Source organism: Athene noctua, chromosome 1, assembly GCF_965140245.1.
Source record: "Athene noctua chromosome 1, bAthNoc1.hap1.1, whole genome shotgun sequence".
Lineage (NCBI taxonomy): Eukaryota > Metazoa > Chordata > Aves > Strigiformes > Strigidae > Athene > Athene noctua.
In genome coordinates this window covers 194138228-194152316 of record NC_134037.1, presented here as the reverse complement: position 1 = coordinate 194152316, position 14089 = coordinate 194138228, and the positions used below count along the sequence as shown (strand labels likewise).

The 14089-nt window shown below is 39.5% G+C and overlaps 1 protein-coding gene across 2 annotated transcripts in view; it reads left to right on the top strand.

Annotated features, from left to right (window-relative positions):
• TBC1D8 (TBC1 domain family member 8) overlaps positions 1 to 14089 on the top strand; it is a 50019-nt gene that overhangs the window by 7936 nt on the left and 27994 nt on the right. Inside the window, exons 2-4 of one of the 2 annotated variants that reach the window (XM_074908854.1) lie at positions 6444 to 6599; positions 10952 to 11070; positions 12727 to 12955. In XM_074908854.1, the coding sequence (XP_074764955.1) occupies positions 6444 to 6599; positions 10952 to 11070; positions 12727 to 12955 (504 nt within the window). The remainder of the gene's footprint in view (positions 1 to 6443; positions 6600 to 10951; positions 11071 to 12726; positions 12956 to 14089) is intronic. The other variant, XM_074908864.1, reaches the window with a different exon arrangement.

Genomic DNA, 14089 nt, shown 5'->3' with positions numbered 1-14089 from the left:
AGGAAACTATATGAAGATAATTAGGATTCAGGGTATGGAGTGCTTCACAGCCTCAAAGAGTTGAGATTAATTCTGCTTTATTGAAGCTGTTAGTTCAATTTCACTGTCCTAGAAAAACCCCAACTTTATTTTTATGATCATCTGGATTGTTTGATTTGCTCTTTTCTCCCAATTTGCATGCTTGAACAGCTTAGATAGAGTGCCTCTTGCAGCTATTAACTCTCCTTGTGAAGCTGCATCCGCTGGGAAGCACCCTGTACTGTTAGCTCCTTCCACTTCCCAGGAAGAGCTTTCTCCTTTCCGGCAAAGTATTGGTTTTGTCAGACTGCTGGTTTTGCTTCCTGGGCTTGTTTTTCTTTCAGCCTCCAGCTTTCTGATGGAGGAGCAGAGGTAGCGAGCAGCAGTGAAAAGCCGTAGTGACCTCCTAAGAATGAATTCAGAGGCATGCTTTATACTTTGTGGCTTTGTACTGGAGTGAGACCCTGGCAAGATGCTGGACTATGGCTGTAATCACAAATCCCGAATCAGTTTGGTGGTTTTGTCTTAGAAAAATAACCTAGTCTGATTGAAAAAAGGGCATAACTATTTAAAACGGGGCTTTGGCATGATACGGTGAGCCTAGCCACCAGCTGCTCTTCTGCACAGCCCTGCAGAACAGCCACCAAGCAGTGCCTGCAGTCCCTAGAGACCTCACAGTGCCACCACTTCCCTGACTTTGGGAACGCTAGGTGCCTGTGGCCAAAAGCAGCCTCAGCTTTGGAGGAGCTGAGCATCTTGGCAAACTGGTTTGGGTCTAGGTACTGTGGTGGTCCTCTGCCTGTTTTCTCAGAAGGGCTGAATTTGGCAGATATTCTTTAGGCAGGCCTTGTTGCACATCTGTCCGGCTGTGCTGGTCTCAGGTGCCATGGAAACTAAAGTATTTTTTATTTTTCCAAGTGGGCCAAGGAGAAGTGCAAGGACAGTTTGCTCTCTGCGTCAAGCTTCTACAGTGGTCAGTTTGCTTGTACAGTGGCTAAAGCTGTTCCCCAGGATGCTGGAGACACAGGTTGGACCGTCTTCTGTGTGACAAGAAAGGGGGTGTGTTTGATTTGGGAGGTTCAGGGCTGTGGCACGTGGATGAGATGAGGTGCCTCCTTGTGCACAACTGGCCTGCTGCTCCCCAGGTTTTAAAAGTGCCATCAGAATTTCTGACCAACTAATTGCAGATACCGCATGTTATTGCTTCTTTGAACTACACTGACCTTCACTCCTTGCTTTGTAATGAATTTATGAGTTTCTGTTAAACAAAAGATCCTGGATGTAGTGACCAGATGTCTTATTTAAAACAAAGTAAAACTGCAGGAGTAATGTTGCTTAGTATTGTGGTACTGCAGTCTTCCTTATCACTTAGTCTCCTTTTTTTTTTTTTCCTAAAAAAAAAAAAAGCAATAGTAGCTTTGGCCTTTTGCTTTTTTAGGTTTTGGGGGGTTTTTTTGAGGTTTTTATTAATTTATTGGTCCCAGACTCCTAAATGATCAGTCCAAGGCCCTCTGCCTCTCAGCACAGCTTAGGTGCTGAAGTGACCACTCCATTTATGGGAAGGCATTTGAGTAGTTCTGAAAAATTTCCCTTTAAGGCCTTTAAAATATGATGGAGGTAAGCAGAAATCATCTTGCTCTATGTAGAGGGTGCCTTAATTCATGTGCTCTTGAGCCAGCATAATTGTTAGTGCCTTGGGCTGTCTCTTGAGTATTGCCTAAAAGAGAGAAATAATAGATAGTTTTTCAGTTCTATTTTTTAGTTTGAGTTTAGCTTTAATCACTCTCTGCCCAGTGTCTCAGAACTATGAAAGAATATTTGAAATATCACATGGATAATCAACACCAATCCGGGAAAGGAGCCTGCATTCTTTAGTTTGAAAGGTACGGTATGTTTAGTAGAAGTTGGTGTTAGATTAACTTGCTGTAAACATGTTCCTTTTTCTAGATTAGTTATGAACATGACATAGTGTAACTTGTAATGGGATCTTTTATCTTTTTGTGAGGGTATAAGGAACCATATCTTTAAAGATGAAGAGTGGTGCACTTGTGATAGTTCATTGGAGAACCTGATCATTATAGCATATCTTTGACTTCTTTTTTTTCTGTGAAGAAATGCTCAACAAGTTCATTGTACATGATGTCCTGTTTGCATCCTCTTTGGTTACAGATTGACCTCTAAAGGGGAGACACTCCTAACTTGTTGCAGAATTTGAAATGGTTTCTTGCTAATTTTTATACTTCAGTTTATTTTCAGTATTGTGTCTGCAATATGCACGTACATTTGTTAAAAATGGATCTGAAATTAGAATTACAACAGTCTTGTCTTACTTGGAGGTATTCCAATTTCCAGTATTGAAGCAATAAAATATGCACAAAAGTAGATGTTTCAGTGAAATAAAAACTGCCAAGTAAAGTGTGGGATTTGTAGCAAGTTTTCTAGATTTGTTTTATAGACTTACTTCTGAAAAAATACAGATAGATGTTCCCTCTACTTGAAATCCAGTTTACAGCTAAAGTGATCAGATTGAGGAGAGGCATATAATTTTGGTCAAGTGTGTCTTTTTCCACTTCTTCTGTCCTCTCCTCCATATTTGTCAGAAGTATTCATTACACCTGAAACTTGCATATGAATTTTAGCCTGGGAATATTCTTTCTGCATGAAGAAACTTGTACCTTTTGAGGAACCTGTGATGTTCTGTCAGCAGTCTTTAGCAGAAGGCTTTGCAAACTTACGTCTGCAGCTTTTCTTAGTGCAGTTACTGTACAGTTAACTGCTTTCCTGAAATACTTCTGCATCTCAAGAGGTCAAGAAGCGTACAAGAAGTTGGTGGAATGGCTTGTTAAAGGGAACAAAGTACTCTGAATTCTAAGTTCCTTCCAAAAATCTTGTCCCGTATAGAGTAAAAAGAAAAAAAAAAAAAAAAGCAGGAATTGTGGGAAGGAAACCAGTGTAGCAGTTCTCTCTTTTCCCCATCTGCTTCTGTTTTCTTTTAATTTTGGACTGTCCTGTAGTATAACTGGTTTCACTGCTGCCTGTGAAATGAAAGAGATCTGCTGTATCCTTACTGAAGGTATGCTAATGCATCAACATGGGAGCCAGAGACCCTTTGTATAATTTATATGTACCCGAGAGCCAGATACCCTTTTATTTTACAAGCAGACCCTATTTTACAAGAGACCCTTCCACGGAACAAGCTGTTAGGACATATTATTAGAAGGGTTCTTGCTCACAAGCCAGGTGTTTTTCAAAGCATGTTTCAAAATCAGTGTACCTGTGTAAAGTTTCTTGTTTGTTCAGGAATTTTTAGGTTGTTTACTTTTCAATGCTTCAGTGAGAAGCCTAACACAAGTGTTATGATTTGAAAGTTACCCCAAATGAGTATGAGGCAACTCACACTGGAAAAATTCTTCCTCTTAATTTTAGTAATTTTCATGCTACTACGGTTTCAACTAAATTATATTAGGCCTGCATGTATTTATTAGTGTTGAATCCTTTTCATGCTTCTGCAAATGCAAACATATTAATTCCCTTTTCCCCTCCTCTGGCTCTGTCAGTCTCTCCTTTATTTTTCGGCACTTAAACATCAATTTCACGTGCAGCTGAACCACTTCATAAATCCAGGCACTACACTGCACTTGTGGGGTCCTGCCAGACAAGGTTACTGCTCCATGTTTGGCAGGAGAAAAATAAAGAGAGAAATAGAGGGACTGCTACACAGCCTGCAGTGATGGTGAATAGCCTTGCGAGAGGGTAGGGCGAGACCCAAACATGGGCACAGAACCCACACTTGGTGCTTGCTCGACTTTAGCAGTACTTTTATTTTCCCTCTGCTGTCCTTATGTCCCTTCTGGAGCAACCCCACCACAAACCCTTCTGGCAGAGGTGGGGCAGGATAGGACCGCCTGTCAGCCACAGCACTGGCTTGGAGCGATTTAGTTGTGAGGTTGCTGTGCCCTTTTGAAGCCCTTGTATGGGGGCCAGCCCACTTGGACTTTGTTCTGGCAGGTATCCTGAAGACCTCACTCTTTTTTTTTCTTCTCTTCGATTCTTAGTTCTGGCTCCTCCTTGTCATCCTTAGTTATATTTTAGCTATGGGTAGTTTAGATAAGGGAGATTATTTTTTTCTTCGCACAGTTGAAGCAGGAAACTTTTTAATAGTTGGTAAGCAAAATGAAAATTGTAAGCAGAAGTAAACAGTGAGAAGAGGAATTGGTTTTTCTGGTCAGTTATTCAGGAACAGAAAAAGGAATTAATTTTGCACAGGCTAAGAAGTAAAACCAAAATTTTGCAGCTACTTTTCTGTTTTCATGCATATTTTAATTATTTTTGAAAAAATGTTTCACAGATGTTCATTAAGTATTTCATTGGGATTTTGGTAGCACTCACTGTTGACTTTTTTCCATGACTTTAGTGAAATGAAAAGCAATCTTTCTCCTCGGTCTGTAATCAGGAGAAAACATGCACAGAACTTCATAAGTTTCTTCTTATTTTTCTTGTAGTGTCTCAAGTCTTTTGAAATTGGAAAGTTAAACCCTATTTTTGTTCTCTGCATCATTTGATGCTATCTTACTGGCTTTAATCCAGCTGTTTTGAAGACTGCACATTGAAGTTGGTGCTCAGTTTTCTGTGAGCACAGATAATTTGCTAACTTTTATACTTGAATGAATTTTTGTGTCTTTTTCTTGCAGTTACAGGAGAGCATTTAGCATTTTCTGATATTAATTGTATTATTGGTCTCCGAGTCTCCATTTTAGATAGATGGGTGTAGTATCCGGACATGTATTTAGCTGAGAAGCAAACTAGTATTGAATAATATCTCACCGTACAGTTTTAAAACATATTGTGTCCAACTTTTGTTGGCTTTGAAAGCATCGTCAGTGGTGTGTGTGAATGCAAGGAGGAAGTACTTGATGTAATTGTCTTCACTCTTGGAAGGTTTTTGATGCTATTCCATGTGAGCTTCTTACACCTCCTAGACAGAAAGTGATTACACTGCTGCTTTGTTATGCCATACTCAAATTAATTAGCCATGGTTTGTTGTCCAAGTGAGAAGGCGTTTCAGATGAGGACTTTGTAGGTTTCATTTTATTGTTTCCATTAATCACTTAGGTGATGGTCTGGAGAAAGCAATCATAAAAACTGAACATGGTGCCAAGGGGAGGCAGAATTTTTGGAGGCTGAGAATAGTTCCTTCTGTGTTGGATAAATGGTGAAGGAACAAAAATACAACTGTAAATACAGCATTTAGGTCTAAGAAATAAGATGTGTAAAAGGAAAATGTAGTATTGCAGAAAACTTCCTAGATATTCTTGTGGCTTAAACAAATTGAATATAAGCTGCTTCTGAATGGCTGTTTGTAGGTGACATAACCCAATTCTGAGTTACTTTAATATGGCAGTTTGCAAGTCATGGCATTTTAATAACTTTTTTATGCATAGTATGGTGCTGCATGCTGGGGGGAGATTAACGGGGAAGGCCAGCAACTCCAGCTGGCCTCCAGGCTGGAAAGTCTTTTGCGGGGGCAGCAGTTGCTCCAACTCTCCAAATGAGTTTACCTGTGTTTATGCCAAGTGCCAATTTACAGTGGATTACTGCTGCAAGCTCTCTTGCATACATTGGTGTGTACACAATGTACAGGAGGTGATTTTCCATCCTTCTTATGGCTGGAGACCTTACTGGTAGTGAGCATCATGCTCAGTTTGGAGTGTCACACTTAAAGATAAGCTGGTGAGATTCCCGTTTAAACTCAAGAACAATGAGCTGTTTGAAAAGTATGACCCATAAGGACAAGATGAGGCAACTGGAGTTTCTTTAGAAAATAGAGAAATCATTAAAGGGTGGGCAACTATGGTGATATTTTGTCTGTATGTCAAATATTAGCATCGGAAATGCCTGTGGCCAATTACTCTTCGTTTTCTGGGAAGGAGGATTAATTTCCAGCAAGAAAGTTTAAGATTGTGGTGGTTGGCTTGTTTGTTTGAGTTTATTTTTGCTGTGAGAATACTTAATGAAAATAGTGGCAGAGGCTAGCAGGGGAAGTTGTTGCATCTTGGTTGTGGGAGGCTTTGAAGAACAGGTTAGACAAACACCACTTATGGCATAGGTGTATTTATCCAGTTTCAGAGTGGGGCTGAAACAGTAACTTCTTAAGGTGCCCTCAGGTCTTTCCACTTAAATTCTGTGGTTATATACATATATATGAGGCAAAACCAGAAATGCAAAGAACTCGATATGCTTTTGATCTTCTAATCTGGTTTGCCTTTCACATTTTGAACGTCTGTAAATCACAGCATAAAATAGGGGAAGAATTGTTATCATTACGTTCTGTATTTTAATTTTATGCCTTTAGATGTGAAAAGACTTGCAGGCTACAGGGATGAAAGTTGGCACTAAATCTCTTTTCCCTCGCTTTTTCTTTTCAGGTCGCTTGGTTGGTGCCCTGGATGCTGTGTTAGACTCTAATGCACGTGTTGCTCCGTTTCGAATTTTACTCCAAGTTCCAGGCTCACAGGTTTACTCTGCCATTGCATGTGGTGAGTTATTGAACGGATCAGAAGTTTACTGGGCCATAGCTATTGGTGAGTCACAGACGAAAACCCCCAAACTGATTCTGAGCATGGTCAGTGTCTGCATGTCCAAGAAGCTCAAGGTAACCCCAGCTAGTTGTGTGTGTGTGTAAAGCTATTGCCTATATCTTAACAACCAAATTAATGTCTGGTTAAAATCCCATATAGGAATTATGAAAAAGTGTTAACTAGGAACATTAAGTGTCTATAGAAAGCTTGTTTAGCTGAGGGTGTTTTGCACTGATTTTCTGTCTCGCAAAGTAGTGTGGTTCTGTTCCTATGCATATCTTTTCCTACAGTAGTAATAGTTCCTTACAGCAAGAAGCTACTTAGTGTAGGCTTTCACCAGTCCAGTCTTTCGCTTGCTTACTGTGGAATGTCTTACTACACTTGGTTATAATGGAATATAACTGGAACATTTGGAAGATGGTACATGATTTAGGAGGTAAAGTTGTCAGGGGAGAATGTCTAAGTGCCTGGTCTGTTGTGCACAAATCCATTTTGCAGTGTTTCTGCAACCCCTGAAGGTCAAACTCGGCTTCAGGAAAGTGATATCAATGTGAATTGCAGCAACCTTGTCGTGGCATAGTAAAAGCCATCTGAATGGACTTGTTCCATTCATCCTGTTCCTGCTTGGACAGTCTGCAGGGCTGTTCTCATCCCTTCTGCTCCAATCTATAAAATCCTAGCATTGAAATTTACAGCAGGTTTTCCTTTGGGAGTGTTTCAAAGCTGTGCCAGGGGAGGTTTAGACTGGACATAAAGAAGCATTTCTTTACTGAGAGGGTGGTCAAACCCTAGAACAGGCTTCCTAGAGAAGTGATTGATGCCCTAAGCCTGTCAGTGTTTAAGAGGCATTTGGACAATGCCCTTAACAACATGCTGTACCTTTTGGTCAGCTCTGAAGTGGTCAGGCAGTTGAACTAGATAATCCTTGTAGATTCTATTCTATTCTATTCTATTCTATTCTATTCTATTCTATTCTATTCTATTCTATTCTATTCTATTCTAAATTTTCAATTCTATTCTAAATTTTCTATTCTGTTCTTTCTTACACAGCTCAAGCTGTGAAATAGTTAGCTAATGTAAGTGTTGACAAATTGTTGAAGGTGCTTGACATAGTAGTCCTTTAAATGGAAGGAGAAATCTATGTATTCCCCCCCCCCCCCCCCCACTCTGTACAAACTCATTCATTCCTTGGTTCAACAGAGATCCCTCTTCGTGTTCCCCATTAATAGTGGGAATTTTTCCCTGTGTCAGATGTGTGTGAAGAAGCTTGCGTAAAGTCTATTTGTGCTATTTTTGTTGTGGCTAGGTTTTCATTTTTGAATTGCTCTATGCTTTATATCACTACCCCCTTCCTTTTTATATTTAAATAATGCCATCTTATGGAGAAATTTAAGAGCTTCATGCTGTTACAGTTCTCTGATGAAGCCAGGTAGCTTTTCACTAGAAAAGTAAGCTCAGTGTCCTGCCATCATTTGAATATATGTAATATTCCTTTATGGGGCTGATCCTTGCCCTATCCACACTCTTACTGCCCACACCTTGTGGGGTTTTTTATGTTAAAGGAACTACAAATCAAAAACTTGCCTGGTTGGGATGGTTAAGGATTTTGCTAAGATAAACTTACTTTATTACTGTTTCCTAAAATTCTTTTTGTCTCTTCTGAATGGATGGTCGGCCCAGAGAAAATGAGATTTATAGTAACAGAGCGGAAAGTAGAGGGCTCTGTTTTGTATGCTGTGTGGGTAGGACATACATGCTTGCCAGAGCTGCACAGAAATGAAGAACCATGGTAGCAGAAATTGTTTCTGAATAATATCGCTGCTGTGCAACCCTGATGTGAGTGTTCAGGGGAGAGCTGATGCTGGCAACAGGAGTCAGAGGAACAGCATCACCCGACCCTTTTCTTAGAAAGCTGGAGAATTTTCCCCACTCAGAAGGGGCTGTCACTGCTCGCCAAGCTCTGTCCTGTCTGAGCAAGGTGCTTCGCACAAACACAACATTAAGAGTTTTGTTACTGGATTTGGGAGGAGCAATGAGTCAAATTAAGGTTCCTGTTGTATAGCAAGGACAAGGAGAGGCTCCAGGAGCTCCATCCAGTCTCCTGGTGTAACTTTGTTAGGGATGACCATCATGTCATTAGGCAGTTAATTAAAATGTCATTTTTTAATTGTATGTTGGCAGTCCTCTGTTCCAAGAGCTGTAGGCTGAAATTATAATATACGCATAAGGGTCAGATCTGTATTACTGACTTCTGCAAATCTCCAAGGGCTGCTAGGAAGTCTGCCCAGCATGGCTGTTCTGGCAGAGCTGTTTTAATCCAGATGGTTAATCATGTTATATTATACCAGTACAGGGTATAAAAAAAAAGGCTAACCTCAGCCCTAGTGTAGAGCCACTTATGATTTTCCTTTCAGAAGGCTTGTGGGCAAAGCAGAAACCCAAGTTCCAGTCAAGTGAGGTAGCTTTTGGGAGAGGGAGAACAAAGGGATTGGTGAGAAGTGGGTTTAAAAAAGAGATTATGAGGAGTGAGGCTGTGGTTAGACTAAATATACAGTTGGCACAGGCATGTGAAGAAGGTGGGTGAAAGTTGGAATAAAATGCTGTGCAGAGCATCAGCACAGGAAGAGAAATAATGAAGAGATTGGCAATGCTTGGGTCAAATCACAGCATGACTTTAAGCCATGAAATGAAAATGAGAAATAAAGAAGGGACCTGAAAAGCTGAGGAGTTAGCTTGACCAAATGAAAGGGGCAAAGAGATCTTTCAGTATTTGAGCAGAATCCCTGAAGATACCTAAAGCAAGCGCAGGAGAGATTGAAGTAGCCCCTGTGGGAGATAGCCAGTGCCAGAGCCCAGGCTCAGAGCAGTCCAAGCAGTGCACGTGCTGCTGTGAAAGGCATCTTGCTCACAGCTTATTTCACAAGAGGCAGTCCACCAGCTCTCCCATACAGTTGGTATCTTTTGGGTAGCTCAGAAATAAAAGTTCAATTTAGTATTTGCTTTGCACATCCATTTCATTATAAAATGACTGCATTTCTGTTGTTCTTAACCATTGATATATTTTGTTTTCTTTACCTAGAGGGCATTTAAGTGTCTCTTCTTTCATGATTTTTTTTTTTATTTAACCTTGATTAATGATATTTATGAAGTTCCATCACAAGAACTTCCTGTCAAAGAAGTTAAATCTTGGAAAGTTTCCCTGCCAGTTGGCATTCTGCATGGAAAACAGAGGAGAGGAAAGTGGAAAATCCTTAGCTAAATTTATCTTTTTTTTTGTTGTGAGGCAACATGATGCATCTCTAAAGTACACACAAATCAAATCTTGAGATAATGGGTCTTCTATTTGAGATTCATTTTATTATTATGTTAATCTGTGATTTGTATGTCTCTTGCATCCAACCACTCTCCTTTTTTCTGCTAGCAAGCCATTAGGAAAAGCAACTTTTGCTGCCTTTACTTTTTTACCTGTAATGTTTGATGACTGACCAGTAAGATCTGGAGTGCCCAGATTTGCCCCTGATCCTCTGTATGTTGTCTCTCTTGCTCTGACTTTTTTGTCATCTGTGATGCAGCGACAGTTCAGTTTCAAGCAGAAAGAGCCAAAGCAAATAGGTGGTGACTGAAATATTATTTCTGGAGTTATTATGAACACATTACATTTAAAACAATAACAGCAAAACCCTCAAGTAAATCCTTAGAGAAGGAAGCCTTAGAGATTTGAAAATCTGTATTTGTAAAGATTTTCTGTTCACTGTGTTTCTTCCCCAAACTGCAGAAGTGTGCTGTTGTAGACCTTTTAGGTGTAGCTGAACCAAACTCTTTTTATTTTTAGGTAGTTTAATTGTTACAGAGAGCTTTTCAAATAGGATGTAAATTATGACCATGTGTATTCCTCTCAAAGGGTGTGCATGGATGTGGGGGTGGTGTGTGTATGCATGTGCATACTGAGGGAGGGAAAAAGGAAGATCAGAAACTTTAGAGAGCAGGATGTAGATCAAAGGTTTCCAGAGGCTGGTTAGGGAATGTCATGTCAAAATAATCTAGCAGCTCGGGATGAAGTTTTGCTGTTTTTTCTGCTTTGACTTTTAATGCAGCATTTGGTGGCTGAAAGCATCTGAGAAGATAAAACTAAAAGCACTAAAACTAATTCTCTAAAACAATGAGATTTTTGTTTTTCTCTAACTATACTGCTACGAATGAGACCTTTTTGACCTGTTTGCTACCAAGAATTTTGAGGTTGAAAGTTCAGTTTTCCATAATAAATTTATGAAATAGTGCATTTTACTACTTTCTTTCTTCTTTTCAATTTTATTTTTGTAGTATGAGTTTAAATACACTACTTTTTGCTTTTCTAGGTGCCACTGCAGAGGAGATAAACCAGCACTGGGAGTGGCTGGAACAAAACTTGCTCCATACTTTGTCTGTGTTTGACAATAAAGAAGATATTGTTAGTTTTGTCAAAGGGAAAGTGAAGGTAAGGAAACTTGTCTTACTTTTACCCTTCCCTGCCTGATTACATGTGGTTTATTAGAAATAATGTCACAAAGTTTGTAATTCATATTTGGTTTTGTCCATCTAAACATTATTTATTAGTTTTCTGTGTGGCACTTGCACCTGATGTGGTCAGCATCTGTGCATCTTTACTCACATTTCCTTGGAAACATCTCAAAACCAAAGTATCTAATTTAAACTTTATCCCACCTATCCCTTTCCAGCTTCACGGTTCTTCTCTTCCCTGTGATGTGCAGCTGAGCTTTCTTTAGCATCTGCTTTCACTTCCTTCACCTCTCCAGAACATTATGTTCAATACCTTCCCTTCCTATAGCTCAGCTTTTCCTCCTTAGTACGTTTCTCCTCCTATCTCCCATGTTTTTCCTAACTTTAACCCACTAGTTTCTCCTGCCCATTTCCATACTCCTGTCCTTCTTGACAGGGCTCAGAGGTATCATCAAGTGGCCACAGGGCTTGGGAAATGAGTATCCCTTTGGAAGACTGAAGAATTTTAAAAGTGAGGGAATTTGATGACTGAAGACCAGATTTAAAATAATAACAGCATGTGTGGTAAAACTTAGCCTTAGAAAGTCCTGAGCTCTGCTTCTAGTAAACTAGTAAAATACATGCTTCAAGAGTAACTTAGTGATGGCTGGCGGGTCTGTGGGTCTGCTGGTGACTGTCTCAGGTCCTGCTGCGAGCTTTTTCTTGCAAAGAGTTTTAGTGAGGTGATTTTCCCCCCATACCCCTTTTTTTGGTCCTGAACATTTGTAGGAACTTACTAGTTTTGGTGAATTTCAGCCCTGCTATTGTGATCTCAGTGGGCTGTGAAGCTGGGGAAGAAGGGGATGGAGGGGAGAAAATCACTATGTAAATCGTAGTTTTATCCTGCTTTCTTAAAAAAAACCCACTTTATCTAAGTGCACTGCAAGGCTCACATACAATAAATCTCTCTTGATAACACACTAGCAGCCTGTTACTTAGCGCAGCACATATTTAAAATTCTTCAGGTTTCATTAGTTAATCTTAAGTCTAGGTTTTGGACCCTCGCCTCTGCTGTAGACTTTTGGCATATTAGAACTGCTTGGTAATTGCAAATTCTACCAGGTACTGTAGCATACAGATTATTTGAAAGGTGCAATACCTACTTAACTCCTTTGTTGTAATACCACTATTAAAATTCTCAACATTTAATTGTATTTCCGTAGATGTTCTAGAAACCACGTTTTTAATGGTTCCAAGCATGTTACAAGTTAACTGACACATCTCACTGCATTGCCTCTTCATAGGAACATATTACTGGTCCATATACACAATTGTTACTCTACCTTTGCTCTGTATACACCAAAGCAACAGCAGTCATAAGCAGTAGTGAAATTGTAAATATATGGTTTTGCCAGACTCATTGAAAAAAAAAGTAATAAAAAAAGCCCCCAGAAGTTATGATTTGGAAGCATTTAAAATGTATGAGAGATGCAAACACCATAGAAAGTTCTCCATTTGTGAAAATTGCAAATCTGTTTTAATTTCTGTGTAAGAAAGGGTTGCATTATTAAAATTTGAATGGGTAGCTTGTAGCAACTTGCTTGAGTGTGAATGCCATTGCTTAACCTGATGTATTATCTCATTATGGACTCAGGCGCTGATTGCAGAGGAAACAAGCAGTAAGCTCGCTGAGCAGGAGGAAGACCCCGAGAAGTTCCGAGAAGCCCTGGTGAAGTTTGAATCCAGATTTAATTTTCCTGAAGCAGAGAAGTTGATCACCTATTATTCCTGTTGCTGTTGGAAAGGAAAAGTTCCTCGGCAAGGCTGGCTTTATTTGAGCATAAATCATCTCTGTTTTTACTCCTTCTTCCTGGGCAAAGAATGTAAGTGTAAATGTGTAAGAAGTCTAATGTTGGAGACAGATATAACTGTATTTAAAAGCAAGAATAGCTAGAATTTTAATGAAAATCCTAGTTCACCTCTGAAGTTTAGTTTCTGAGGTTTTTTGTTTTTCAGTTGAAAAATCCTGTTTAATGTAGTTTTCACTTCAGCCTTTGTGTTTATGTTTTAGTATGAATCCAGTAATAAAAATGAGACTATAAGATCTTGCATGCAGACACAGCTGCTATCTGGTTCTTTTTCTTGCCATAGTGAAGCAGCCTTAAAATGTAATCGACCTCCTACAGATTCTGAAATAAAGACTTTTAGTGCCGAAAACAGTAAGGATGATTCCCTCCCAGAGGCGGGGAAGCAGAGTTGGTGCTGCCAGGTGGCAGGGAAAGGGCTGGTGAGGCCAGAGATGCTGGAGTCCAGCTACCTGCCTGGAAATAGCCCAGGAAACATAACAGGGCTGTGCCCTGGAGAATCAGGTGAAAATTCAGAGGTTTTAAGGGAAAACAACAGCAGTTTAGGGATTGCTTTGTGTTTCTGAATAGCAGTGCAGGGTGGTCATGAGAAATATATCCCAGGGTTTTCAGACCTTCACACAGTTCAGTGACTTGTAAGACTTTGCTCATGGTGTTCCTCTACAGAGGAAGAATCATGTGATTATGAAAAGCCTGTCAGAAGAGATATTAGAAAGTAAAAATGAATGTAATAGACATTAGATGGTGAAAATCGATGTAGCTATTTAAACTCCACAGCATTTCTCATTTTAGTAGGATTGTGCATGAACTGGCAACATTTTAAGTTCTGTTTAACCTGCTGGAACTTCAGCAGAGACAGTAATATAAACCTGTACTGCTATAAACATAGCAATTGTCAATTATAATAATTAGGAAAATTTTACCATTTAATGTCTGGATTTAATATTGGGATGGCTAGTCAAATAAAACTGTAGATTTAAAAATTAAGTACATTAATATAAAGATAAGAAAGATAGTAATTGGTAATTTCGAAGATTTAAAACACACAAAGACATGCTTAGAGTTAGAGGTTGTTTTTTTCTTTATATTATTTCAAGCCGATTATTTTATCATATCTGCAAAAGGTGGCAGAGTTAGATTTAAAATGCTGGT